Consider the following 12,577-nt stretch of genomic DNA (forward strand, 5'->3'; position numbering starts at 1 on the left):
CCGGTCACCTTGTCTTCGCCCGGGGGTGTGGCCCGGCTTTGGGGGTTTCCAGCGCCGGGAGGCGACCATTCCTTAAAGGGAGGGAGGGAAGAGAGGGGAGGGAAGGGAGGGTTGGCCGGCCAGGCCGCTGGCCAGTGCCTCAGAGCAGTGCTGTGTCTCTCTCACTCAGGCCAGAAAGGGAGGGCGCATGAGCGGCAGAGAGAAGGGCTCTCTGGGGCACGCTCCGGAAGGTTGGCAACCCTGTAATTGGGCACGCACCGGGGGGAGGGGCGCCAGAAGGTAGCCCCGCCTAGGGCACAAAAAAACCTCAGGCCGGCCCTGTAATTACTATTAGAAATCTATATGTAACACACAGAATTTGAGGTCTCAGCCTTCCCTAGAAATTTTTTTAATGAATGGTAAAACAACCAAAGAGAAGCAAAGAAATGTGCAACAAAGAAAGAAGTCCTAAATATGCACACAATATTGTCCTGCAGTCTTCTTAAAGATTACTAACCTTGTACATATGGCCCTGTCTCAGGATGCTCATTAGCATCCTGAAACACGCTAGCAAACCACATTAGGATTGTACTGATTGCTTTTAGTCCAAATGGCTGAATTTAACACATTGAATGCCAGAGATCTAAAACTGGGATTACAGCATTCAATCCCTACGTTAGTGTTAGGAGTGGGGTGATAAGTAGTAGAAACATCAGTTCTTCTCATTGCAAACTCTGCTTACTCTAAAAGTTAAGAGTTAAGCAAATAGGTCATCTCGTGTACTTTGGCCTTTATCCCTAATTAACGCTTCTCTATTACCATTTTGATATTTGCCCACCTAATGTGAAAAGCCACAAAATAGTACAGAGTGGAGAGAGGCTGTGCAACTTATTACTAGTGCCATGGGCTCTAACCTCTAGATGCCTGTGAAGTTTGTTACCAGTTATCCTGGTAACGCTGTCTTTGTGGAGGGAGTTTAGATTTTAGTATGTACAAAATTAGGATTAGCTATGGACTGGTCAGAAAAGATTTTATAATTCGATTGGTTGAGTACGCCTAAAACATTTTCTTTATTAACTTAATTATTATTATAATGTTTGACATTGTAAGATATGGTTTCTATAAATCTGTACAAGTCACTGAAGAGTTCTTCAACTTGGCTTTTATTCTGGAACCCAGGATCAACGTCCAACTGCAATTTTCTTTTTAAACAAACTTATAACTTTTTAAAACTGTTTTTTAAAGGTGAGGTGGAGCAGGTGGTTTCTTCCTGTTATGGCAGGTGATTTTTTGTTTACTGGGTTTTTTTGCTGTCAAGTTGCAGCCAAGTTATGACGACTTCATAGTGTTTTCAAGGCAAGAGATGATCAGAGGTGGTTTGTCATAGCCTGCCTCTGCATAGCAACCCTGGATTTCCTTGGTGGTCTCCAGTCCAGGTACTAACCAGGGCCAAGACTGCTTAGCTTCCAAGATCTGAAGAGAAGAGGTCATCCTGGGCCATCCAGGTTAGGACATAAAAGCAGGAAACCAGTAGGAAAAAAACTTTGGTTATTGTTAAGTCTGCTTGTAAGTACTGCAGGGCTGTAGAGCAAGCAATACTCATGACTTCCTGAGCTATCAAAAGACACCATGATGACATAAAAAGTTTAGCTTCTACATACCATTTGACGGACCACATAGGCCAGGTCTAATTCAATCAGCCCCTCCTGGGGGGGGGATCATCCAGACCCGTGAAGACAGAATGTGTTCCAGGAAATTCCTTTTGTGTGGGCTGTCAATTGAAAGGGGAAAAGGTTGTAAGCCTCCTAAATCTTACAGGATCCTGGAGGAGACATTTTTAATGGTTGAGGGATTACAAATACCAGCCATTTCTCTTGTGCTTTGTTTATGTATGTATTTTAAAAGAATCGTTAACTGTGATCAAATAGGAATTTATAACTGACTGGTCTACCAAGGGTTTGCCAAACATATATGAAATATTGTTGTCTGAGTGCTGGCAAAATGTGGTACTCTTGCAACCAGGGCCAGCCCCAGCTTTTTTTGCACACTAGGCGAGGATACCTTCTGCCCCCCCCCCCCAATTTAATTAAAAATTACTTAAAGATCAGGAAAGATGAAAACTGGGTGACCTAGGGCCAGTCACAGTTCTGCCAGAGCAGTTCTCTCAGAGGCCTCTCTGTCCCAGCTGGATTGTAAGCAGCTGTGAGACTCACCCCAAGCCATTTGCCTGCCCTGAAAAAGCTCCATAGAGTTTCTGTTTGCTCCATTGGGAAAGTAATGTGTGCAGAGGGGCTGCAAGTTTGCTCCCTTAATGGGATAAATGGCAGGTACTCCAGGCCAGTTAAGATCAGTAAAATAGTGCAGCCCTCCTGTCTTTGCTAGCCATGCAGAATGTCAGCTATGCTGCCATAGCAGGTGGGGGGGGGTGGATGAGAGTCAAGGATGCTTCCTTCATGTCTCTGGAATTTTGGGACACAGCTCCAAAGGAAAAATGAGTATTCACCCAAGCCTTGTAACACAGTAAGCCATAGTCTTAACATTTCAGAGGATAAGGGAGGATTCTTCACTACACGTCTCTCAAGTCCAGTGGGCCCTTGACTTTTCAGAAAACCAGGAATCTTCTACCCTGGGGTTATTTTATTAAGAGACCATTCCTGCACACATTCATAACTTTTTAAAGAGAGACGTGCTGGCTTACCCATGACAGAAAACAACAACAACACACACACACATACACAGAAATACCACAGAAATTAAAATCTCCAGGAAAAAGCAACACAGCCAAGAATGGTAGGCAGGCTCTACAGAGCTCAAATACAAAAGCTCTAACTTCCCCACCAGAAGAGATGGGGAGGGAATCTGCTTCAGTGTCCTGCTATGGAAGTGACTCAAAGCCAAACAAGGGGTACTAAATACCACTAAATAAATACCACTTGTATTCTAATCCTACAGTTCCCTTTCTATATAAAGGCACATGAGCACATAAAGCTGCCTTATACTGAATCAGATATTTTTGGTCCATCAAGGCCAGTATTATTTCCTCAAGCTAGCAGCAGGTCTCCAGGGTCTCAAATAGAGTTTCACATCAGCAACTACCTACCTGATCCCTTTAACTGGAGATGCTGGGGATTGAACCTGGGAAATTCTGCATACCAACCCCATACTCTACCAGGGAGCCTTTGGCCAGCCTCTAACCATTAGCTTCTGCCCCCTATCCAAAATATATCCTCCCATTTGCCTGCCCACCAGGCAGTTATTTTTACAAAAGCCCCCCTGTCTGCTGTCAAAAAGTTTGCAGGAACATTTTACTTTGCAGTGCCAATTCTGCAAACATTTTTGTCACTATTTTTCCTTCGGCTCGCCTACCTCCCCCCCCCCCCAGGAAGCACAGAATGAGAAGGGAAGGGGGGGTCAAAGTCTGAGACGTTCCCTCAATCTCAAGCAGCAAGTGACCCCCACCTGGCGCTGCCAGCACAGCTGCGAGGGGGTGGTGAGAGCGTCTTTGCCTCTCGGAATGAGGCTGCTGTTGGCCAGGCCAGGCCGAGGGACTTGCCGCTACCTCCATGGAAGAGGGACTGCCACTCTTCTTGGCCTTTTCTCATGAGAAGGGCACTCCAGCGCTCGCTCGCGGCCTTTCTGTCCGTGCGTGACTTTTGTAGCGCTGCCGCGCTTGGCTTTGACGGGGGGGATGGTCTGGTCCTGAGGCCATGGGCGGGCCCCTTGGAGGCGCAAGCAAGAGAGAAAGCCGCCTGCGCACCGACGGGGGGGAGCAGGGTTGCCTCTGAAGGCAGCCAGGAGGGGGGCGCCCGAGCCGCAGTGGCGCCAGTGTGGCCCTTCCCCACACTGCCTGCCAATCATGGGAGGAGAGACCCATCAGTGAAGGGGCGCGCTGTGGAGTCATGCTGGGGGCGGACGGGCGGTCGCATCAGGAATCGGGGGAGAGAAGAGGTGGCGGTGGCCAGGGCGCGCAGCGTGAGCTTTTGGCGGGGGGGGCTCAGTTCGGCACCCCCATGATGGCCCTGCCCTAGGCGAAAGTCTAGTTCACCTAGCGAGTGGGCCAGCCCTGCTTGCAACACATGTGCTTCTTTACCAGTTTGGTGTAGTGGTTAAGTGCGTGGACTCTAATCTGGGAGAACCGGGTTTGATTCCCCACTCCTCCACTTGCAACTGGCTGGATGACCTTGGGCAAGCCGTGGTTCTGATAAGAACTGTTCTTGAAAAAGAACAGTTTCTGTCAAGAGCTCTCTCAGCCCCACCTACCTCACAGGGTGTCTGTTGTGGAGAGGGGAAGGGAAAGGAGTTTGTAAGCCGCTCTGAGACACCTTCAGGTAGTGAAGGGTAGGGTATAAATCCAATCTCTTCTTCTTCTTCTCTGGTAAAAGCCATCTCTGCTCTCTCTCAGCAGATAAGTAATCATTTATTTTTCAAATTGATATCTGGAATGGCCCTTAGCAACAGGTACCCTACTGTTTTGGTGGGATATTAACAGTATAAATTGGTTGTCCCTCAAATCAATGTAAGCTGCTTTGTGTGACACATGGAAATTGGTTATTATTGGACCCTACTTCAGAAGCTGTTATGTGTGTAATCCCACTAGTTCAATTAGTATTGGTGTTGTTCCCTAAGCAGACTCTGAAATGGAACTAGCTGTTTGTCTAACAGGTAACTCTGTAACCTTTTAATCAAGAGTAACTGATACAACACCTGAGACCTTGTCTGGATTTAACAGCGCCTACCAGTTCCACCGTTGCAGCAGTGGAAAGCTGCTGTTGCTGTTATGAAATATTTTGGAAATTGCTGTTTAGACTGTGTTTCAAATAGTGGCAGATATATTTAGCCCACTTCTGAACAACAGATTGTCATAAGAACATAAGAGAAACCATGTTGGATCAGGCCAATGGCCCATCCAGTCAAACACTCTGTGTCACACAGTGGCCGAAACCCAGGTGCCATCAGGAGGTCCACCAGTGGAGTCATCTTGTGGAGTTTGGCCTTTAAAAGTATTGTTTTCTTTGGGGAAATTTTCATACAAAATAAAAAGGTGGTGCTGCATTCAAATATTTGTAATCACAGGAATCCCTTTTGCTATTTTTTAGACTTCTTTTTTTCCTCTCATGGGTTTCCTCCAGATATGCCATGAGATGCCGCTGCTGGGCTGTGCTCCCTTCAGCCACTCTTTGTGATTAAAGTTTTTGCATACACAATATTGCATTGACAGATCAACAGAACTATTTATTAACTTTAGAAATGCATTTCATTGTTGTTGTTTTTTACATCTGGGAAATGTATTATCTCATTCATCTGAAAACTAGAACCTCTGCGAAAGCGGTGTTAGATGTCGTTTACAGCTGATTTTTAAAATTCAGAGCTCTGAGTGTCTGTATGCGTACACAGAACAATATCACTTTTCAGATCTGCTTGTCATTATTTTATAACACTACTTAAAATTGAGGCGAAAGCTTTGCAAAGCCACAATAATTAGTAAAAACTGGTGTGAGTTTTAGGAATTCACATAGCTCGTTAACGGTGAAGCAAAAAAGTGTTGACCTTCAATTTCAGACAACCTAAGTATTCCGTTTCAGGAACTAGTCACTAATGTATTTTTTCTGTCATTTCAGACAGACCTGTTTTAGTAATTGGTCCATGACAGAATATATTTACCTATTCAGACAAACACGCTTCTGTCCTGTTCAGGAAGCATGCCTGAAGCGTTGTTGACTCAAACTGCTTTCCTCCCATCTTCAATCCTTCCTACCGCTTCTGAAGTGCTATGGGGTGCTGTATAAAATGCCTCGTAGCACTTCCTGCAATGACAGTTCTTTTTGTGCCCTTTTTCTCCCCGCGTGCGATTGTCCTCTTTTTTTTTTTAACATTCTATTGGGCGTGCTATGGGGCTGAAGCAGGACTACAAACCAGCACCATAGCGACCCTATTGAGATGCCTGGACTCCATTTAAATATACTGACATTCACCACTGCTGTCCCATGGAAACAAGTCCCTGGTTGTACAGCTTGTTTAAGTGGGAGTTCAGGGGCATAAGTGAATGGTGAGACAGATGTTTGGTTGATTTTTTTTAAAGTTTGCTTTAAAAGAAGTGTAGACTCAGGCACACACAGTCCATGGTTTGAGGGTGTTAAGGAAGGAAGGAAAACTTCCTGAGTTTCAAAACTGCCCGGTGTCTCCCCCCCACCCCCATGCTTGAACTCTGTTTCCAGGTGACAGCAGTAGAGAATGTCAGTGTATCTAAATCAGGCATCTCAGTGGGGTCTCTATGGTGCTGGTTTGTAGTCCTGCTTCAGCGCCATAGCACTCCCAATAGAATATTTAAAAAACCCGTCTCAGGGAGATCGTGCACACAGGAGGAAATGGCAGGAAAAGAAAGTGGTGCAGTTTAAAATGACACACCACTTCAGAGACAGCTCCATACTGGAAGGGAAAGGCTTTGTGAAACAGCCACCCCTGTACTGGTTTATTCCATGATGGGACAATAACAGTTTAAAAAGGGTAATGTGAAATGGCTCCTTGTTTTGCAGTTCAAGCTGCTGTTCTGTAGATCATAATGTTGTGTTGTATATGGCTTCTCCAGCCTCTGAATGAAATAGACCAGTCTCTTCCATATCTGACTAAAAATATATGAATATATTGATGAGTCAGGGACATATAAAACGTTTTTAATCATTGTTTGAAATAGAAAACAGATACCACAGGCAGAGACTGTAACATAGTCCAACAGGTAGTATCGCAGAAGAGTTAAATTTGCTCAGAAGAGGCTTTTAAAATATGTGTCTCTGTGCTGGTGCACATGTTTGTTTTTTTAAGATAAGCCATGTGTTTTGTTTTTAAAAATTCTGTTCTCTTCTGTGTATTTTGTATAGAATAGCTTTAGTTTATGCATGCATTCTTTGTGGGGCAAAATCCTTTATCGGCGTGCGTGTTTCTTCTGCAACGCAGTAAATTCTTCCTTTACAAGTAACCTCTTATGTAGCCTTCTAACATCTGATTGCTGTAAATGGTTGTACTGTATTGAAAAGGCACAGATGCATTTATCCTTCACTTTTAAATGATCCTTTTCCTCTTTATTTTTTCCATAACCACCCACCCCTAGTTCCCACCACAGCTCCCAGCACTCCTGATGCCATTGACAAATATTTGGAGACACCTGGTGATGAGAATGAGCATTCCCATTTCCTAAAAGCAAAAGAGATGCTTGAAGCCAAGCACCGTGAAAGGATGTCTCAGGTGAGCTGCAAAATGTTTTTTATGAACAACTCGTATAAGAGCTTGAGATGCTTTTTTAAAAAGTAAGTGAGAAGAAACATGGATTATCTGCTTCCTTAGTTTCTGTGATGCTACAGATTGTTTAAAATGACTGTGAACATTTTATTTGAAAAGCCAGTTCTTCCTGTGACACAAAGATGAGCATTTGTATTAATAGATCTTTTGGGTGGGGTGGTGGGGGTGGGAGTGATATATAACATTACATATAACAAAGCACAACTTTGCAATGGAAACAAAAGAAGAATTGTTTTGTGGAGAAATAGTCAGTAATCAATTTGGGAGGAAGAGATGAGATGATACCAAATAAATAAAAAACGAATAAGTATAAAACTGCATTGTCTATCCTGATATTTTGAAATCAAGTTTGTTTAAAATCAAAACAAGTCCTCCACTAGCCAATGGAAGCCATTGCAAATGGTGAGGCTGCCTAAAATTCCAAATGCCCCTCTGTTTACCCCCCCCAAGTCCTAAATTGTACCCTAGAGGGCCAAGTGTTCCCTGTTAATAATCTGTGTTTTACATTACTAAGAAATTGAGGTTCAGGGAGGATTGTGAGGTGCTCCAGAGGGATCTGGTTAAGGCTGGGTGAGTGGGCATCAGTGTGGCTAATGAGGTTCAGTGTGGGCAAGTGCAAAGTGATGGACATTGGAGACAAAAACCCTAACTATAAATATACATTGATGGGGTACAAACTGGTGGTAACTAACCAGGAGAGAGATCTTGGAGTCGTGATAGAGAACTCCCTGAAAATGTCAACTCAGTGTGCAACTGCAATAAAAAAGGCAAATGCTGTGCTGGATTTATTAGGAAGGGGATTGAAAACAAATCTGCCAGTATCGTTATGCTATAATGCTGGTATTTATCTATGGTGTAACGTCATTTGTAATACTGTGTACAGTTCTGGTCAAAATACCTTTAAAAATATTATAGCATTGGAAAAGGTGCGGAAAAGGGCAACTAAAATGAGTAAAGGGGTGGAACACCTTCCTATGAAGAAATATTAAAGAGTTTAGGGCTTTTTAGCTTGGAGAAATGACAATTGAGGAGTGATAGATATTTACAGAATTATGCATGGGATAGAGAAGGCAGAGAAAGATGTACTTTTCTCCGTTTCTCACAATACAAGAACTGGTGGGCACGCAATGAAATTAATGATCAGAAGGCTTAAAACAGATAAGAGGAAGTACTTCTTAACCCAAAGATTAATTAACACATCGAATTCATTGCCACAGGAAGTGGTGATGGCTGCAAGCATAGAGCATCAAGAGGGGATTGGATACAGATATGGAGCAGAGGTCCATCAGTGGCTATTAGCTGCAAGGTATAGATGGAACACTATGTCTGGAGCAGCGATACTCTGTATTCTTGGCGCTTGGGGGACAACAGTGAGAGGACTTCTGGAGTTCTGGCCCCACTGGTGGACCTCCTGAAGGCACCTGGGGTTTGGCCACTGTATGACACATAGTGTTGGAGTAGATGGGCCACTGGCCTGATCTAATATGGCTTTTCTTATGTTCTTATCTTGTATAACATATATAATGGCCTCTTCTTCCAGAATAGTATTTCTCTGTAACGAAGGAAATGAAATTAGCATTGTGCATCATGCTTTCTCATGTGTGTTTTGCTTCAAGTACATGTGCTGGGAAACCATCAAAATGTACGCAGTCATCGTTATGTGGAGGGGATGTGGAGGGGAAGAAAGGAATCATGTGAAATGGCACAGATGCCCTAGTGGTAATTGTTGTGTAGTCAGAGAGATAGGTTGCTGTTTTCCTTGTATGTACTCTAGTTTAATCTTTAGTAATAACATTTATTTCCTGTTTATGAAAGCAGACTGTGATTCAAATCCTACCCACATGCCTAGACTGCTCATACACACTAGGAGCATGTATGCACCGGGGGGGGGGATAAAGTAGTTGGAAAGCTCTGCTCTTTGTACTTGCTCAGAGACAGCCTTACCAGGATTCCGCAAGATACTGATTATGTGATATGCTGGGTTTTATAATTTGGGGTGGCACAAAGAGAAACACGCTTTTACATACAGACAATCACGCAACACACATGTGAGAACGCACAGACCCAAGGTGGGTTTTTGACAGTGATCAGCATTACTGAATTATTTGAGTTGGGAACTTATTAATGCACATGGGCCCAAAGAGTCTTCCCATGGCAAGTATAAAAGAACCTTACCTTTTATGACTGGCATTAACATGACGGTGCTCAAGGGAGCAAATTCTGAAGGCTATTTTCCTACCTTTAGCTTATTTCCATGCCATTTTTTTAGAAAGTATGAGAAAGTATGAGATTTTTGGCCATTTAGTTTAAAAAGCAAAATAAAAATTTTAAAAAACACCCCAGTTGCCACTTTCTGATTGTTCCAGGATCTATTAAATTCTTTTTTATATATAACCCCCCAAAGGGTTTTTTTTTTTTTTTTTGCATTTCTAAAAAACTACAAAATTACTACATGAAAAGGGGGGGGGGAGACTACATACTAAAGGAGAAAGAAAAAAGAAGGTACTAGAACCCCAAGTGTTGGAGGTTACAAATTGCTTAAGAAAAGACTTATTACTCTTAACAATTATTTTACGACATGAGGAGCATCATCAATCATCGCTTCAGTTGTCGTAATTCGCTTATCAGGCTAGACAGATAGTAATTCCATAGCTAATTAGCAAGGATATAGACCTTGAGAGAATTCGGCATCTTCCTACGCTTCCCCCCCACACACACACAGATATAATGTTGTGGAGCCAAGGTTCCCTCGGTCTATACAATCACACAGATTTATCCTTTTCTTTCTCTGTTAAATCTTCTTTTGCTATCAGCTTCAATATAACAGGCTCTGGCCAATTAATACCGCTTTCTTCAGGATTTTCATTCGCTTTCTTGCTTATCGTAGATCATAGAGGTCCTTCCTTTTGATGCTTCCAGCACACGCTAGTGGGAGAATCCGACCGTTCACTTTGTAGGCAGATTTTATGAAGCAAGGGTGGCCAAACCCTTTGCTGCTAAATCGCATTTTAGTCTGCCTGCAACCATCCAAAATAAGCTAGCTTTTGAGTCTCCATACAGTCTTAATTTCCTCTGTGATCAAAGATTCACTCCTTCTTGGTGTAGACACTGTCCCTTTAAAAATACAGCCACCTTTAGAGCCGGTTCCGTCCAGTACACTGCTTTAGCCATCAGAGGGCGGGTGATTTTGAGCTGTAGGAAGAGTCTATGATTAGGTCACCTGACCTAACACTTCGATCTCCTTCTTCCTGAAGGAAGCTTGAGTCCCGCCTTCCTCAAAGTCTCTGATCACCATCTTGGGGGGATATTTACATTTACCGAACAAAGTTACCAAAGTTTCCAAGGTCTGTAAATGCTTATTTTTGAAAAAGTTCTCTGCTCTAGTCTTTCTGTTATAATCCATACCACTGCATGCTCAGTCCCCCCCATCGTGTTTCCACTTCATTAGATCATTTAGGGGGTAGGGCATTCCCTCCTCCCTCCCGCTTGTATTGGGGGGCTTCACATCAGGGCTTCGATGTCTCGCTTCAACTTTAACTCACTCTTCAGTCTTTGGGACGATCCAGCAGGTCTCCCTGGGATCTCGCTGGGCAGAGTTAAATCGCCAAACCTCCATACGCTTGTTCCAGCGTGCACTTTGAGTCCAATCAGGGCAGGACCTTCGGGGCAGAGAGTAGCCCCCCTGTATTGGCTGTCGGCCGAAGGAAGGGCTCTCCAGAAGCCCCCTGGCTTGGAGCCCATTTTGCAAGGGGTCCATGGGGAGCGCAAGAGATTGTGCCCCCTCCTATCCTCTGATTCATGGCACATGTCTCTCAGAGCTGTGAGAAGACGTGGCCATCTTTAAAGCACCAAAGCCCGAAAGTCCAGGATCGATTAAATTCTGATCAGTGCTGTGACCATTTTTCTGCCTGAGGTCTTCAGAGTGAAATAGTTTGACGACTTGGAAAGAGAGGAAAGAGGATTGGCCCCTTCCAGATGTTGTTGACCCATATCAGTAAAACTTACCTTCACAGGAGATATGTAGCTGTTTTTTGTTGCAAACTCTGATTTTCTCTCAATCATCTGCTTTTTGAACAAGGAAGTCTCCTTGGTTTATAGCTCTCTGCCCTAGTCTAATGTGTGCTGTTTTAAGAAGTTGTTTTTCTGGCCTGACACAAATATTTGCTTCACAAGACAAGACCTGCAGTGACTGTGGAGGGAGATAGAGTATCTGTATCCTCTGCAGTCATATTAAAACATAGATATAGTTTGTGAGAAGGAAACTCTTTCAGCCCAAGTGCTGAAGAAAATGTGAGGTGAATAAGTTGTGCTCGCAAACAAAATGTGGAGGAATAGATGAGACACACCAAGGCTCAGTGGCACTTCCATCATCTCAGGGATTCATCTTGAACTCTGTTGGTGACGGTATGGGTCTGGGAGGTGATGACAGAAATATGCAAATAGCTGTTATTGTTTTTTTTCTTGCATCACTGGTTACAGCAGTGTGCTGCCAGTGGCTTGGATATTTGGCCCTGGGTGCCAAGAAAAATGGTCTGGTGTGTTGGCTGTATATCTCTGTTGATTTGCACATTTATTTGATTGTTGAAATGAAATAGTCATATTCTTGACCTTCTCCATATGCCTTTTCTCTTAAATTGTCTAAAGTAGTATCGATAATAATTCTAAAAATCAGTTGTGTTTATTATACGCTTCATATATGATATTGAGTGAGATTGGTATGATTTAGCATTTGTCTTAATAGGAAATTAAATTTTTGTTATTCCCCTTCTCCAACGTTTCTGTCCCCACACACATCTATATTATGCTGTGTGTCCTGAATTCTAAGGACTGTTTGACTTTGAAATGACTCAGTTCTTCAGACCTCTGTCCAAAAGTTGTCATTTTCACGGCGTGAAGCAGCCAAGTACTGTAAATCTGTGTGGCTGTGATAGCTTTGTGTTTTCATTGAAAGAGAATAGCTTTATAACCAACTATGGGATGTTAGTGATGAATGGTATTTCTTTCATTTGAGTGTTATTTCTTTGTGTTCCTGTCATGTTTTTAAATAGATATTAAGGTTTTTAAAGTACATTTAATTTCTCTAAGCTGCTGTGTCTTGAAAAAAGGAAGCAGTATTGTATCTTTGGTTTGTAGTACTGATTAATATTGATGGTGTTTGGCAAAAACAGATGAGTCTTTCTGATGACTTAATATAAACAGACCTTTCAGATTTTACTGATGGCAAAAGCATAGCCCTCTAAAACAACCAGCTTGGGCTGGTGCTACATGACATTTTATTTTTAAAGATAATTATGCTGTTCAGGTT

The 12,577-nt window shown here is 43.1% G+C and overlaps 1 protein-coding gene across 4 annotated transcripts in view; it reads left to right on the forward strand.

Annotated features, from left to right (window-relative positions):
• The window catches only part of APP (amyloid beta precursor protein), a 242,168-nt gene that overhangs the window by 181,720 nt on the left and 47,871 nt on the right, over nt 1–12,577 (forward strand). For all 4 annotated transcript variants that reach the window (XM_015424206.1, XM_015424208.1, XM_015424207.1 and 1 more), the window contains one exon: nt 7,085–7,218. In XM_015424206.1, coding sequence (XP_015279692.1) covers nt 7,085–7,218 — 134 coding nt within the window. The remainder of the gene's footprint in view (nt 1–7,084; nt 7,219–12,577) is intronic.

This window comes from Gekko japonicus, unplaced genomic scaffold (genome assembly GCF_001447785.1).
Source record: "Gekko japonicus isolate JY-2015 unplaced genomic scaffold, Gekko_japonicus_V1.1 scaffold1418, whole genome shotgun sequence".
Taxonomy (NCBI): domain Eukaryota; kingdom Metazoa; phylum Chordata; class Lepidosauria; order Squamata; family Gekkonidae; genus Gekko; species Gekko japonicus.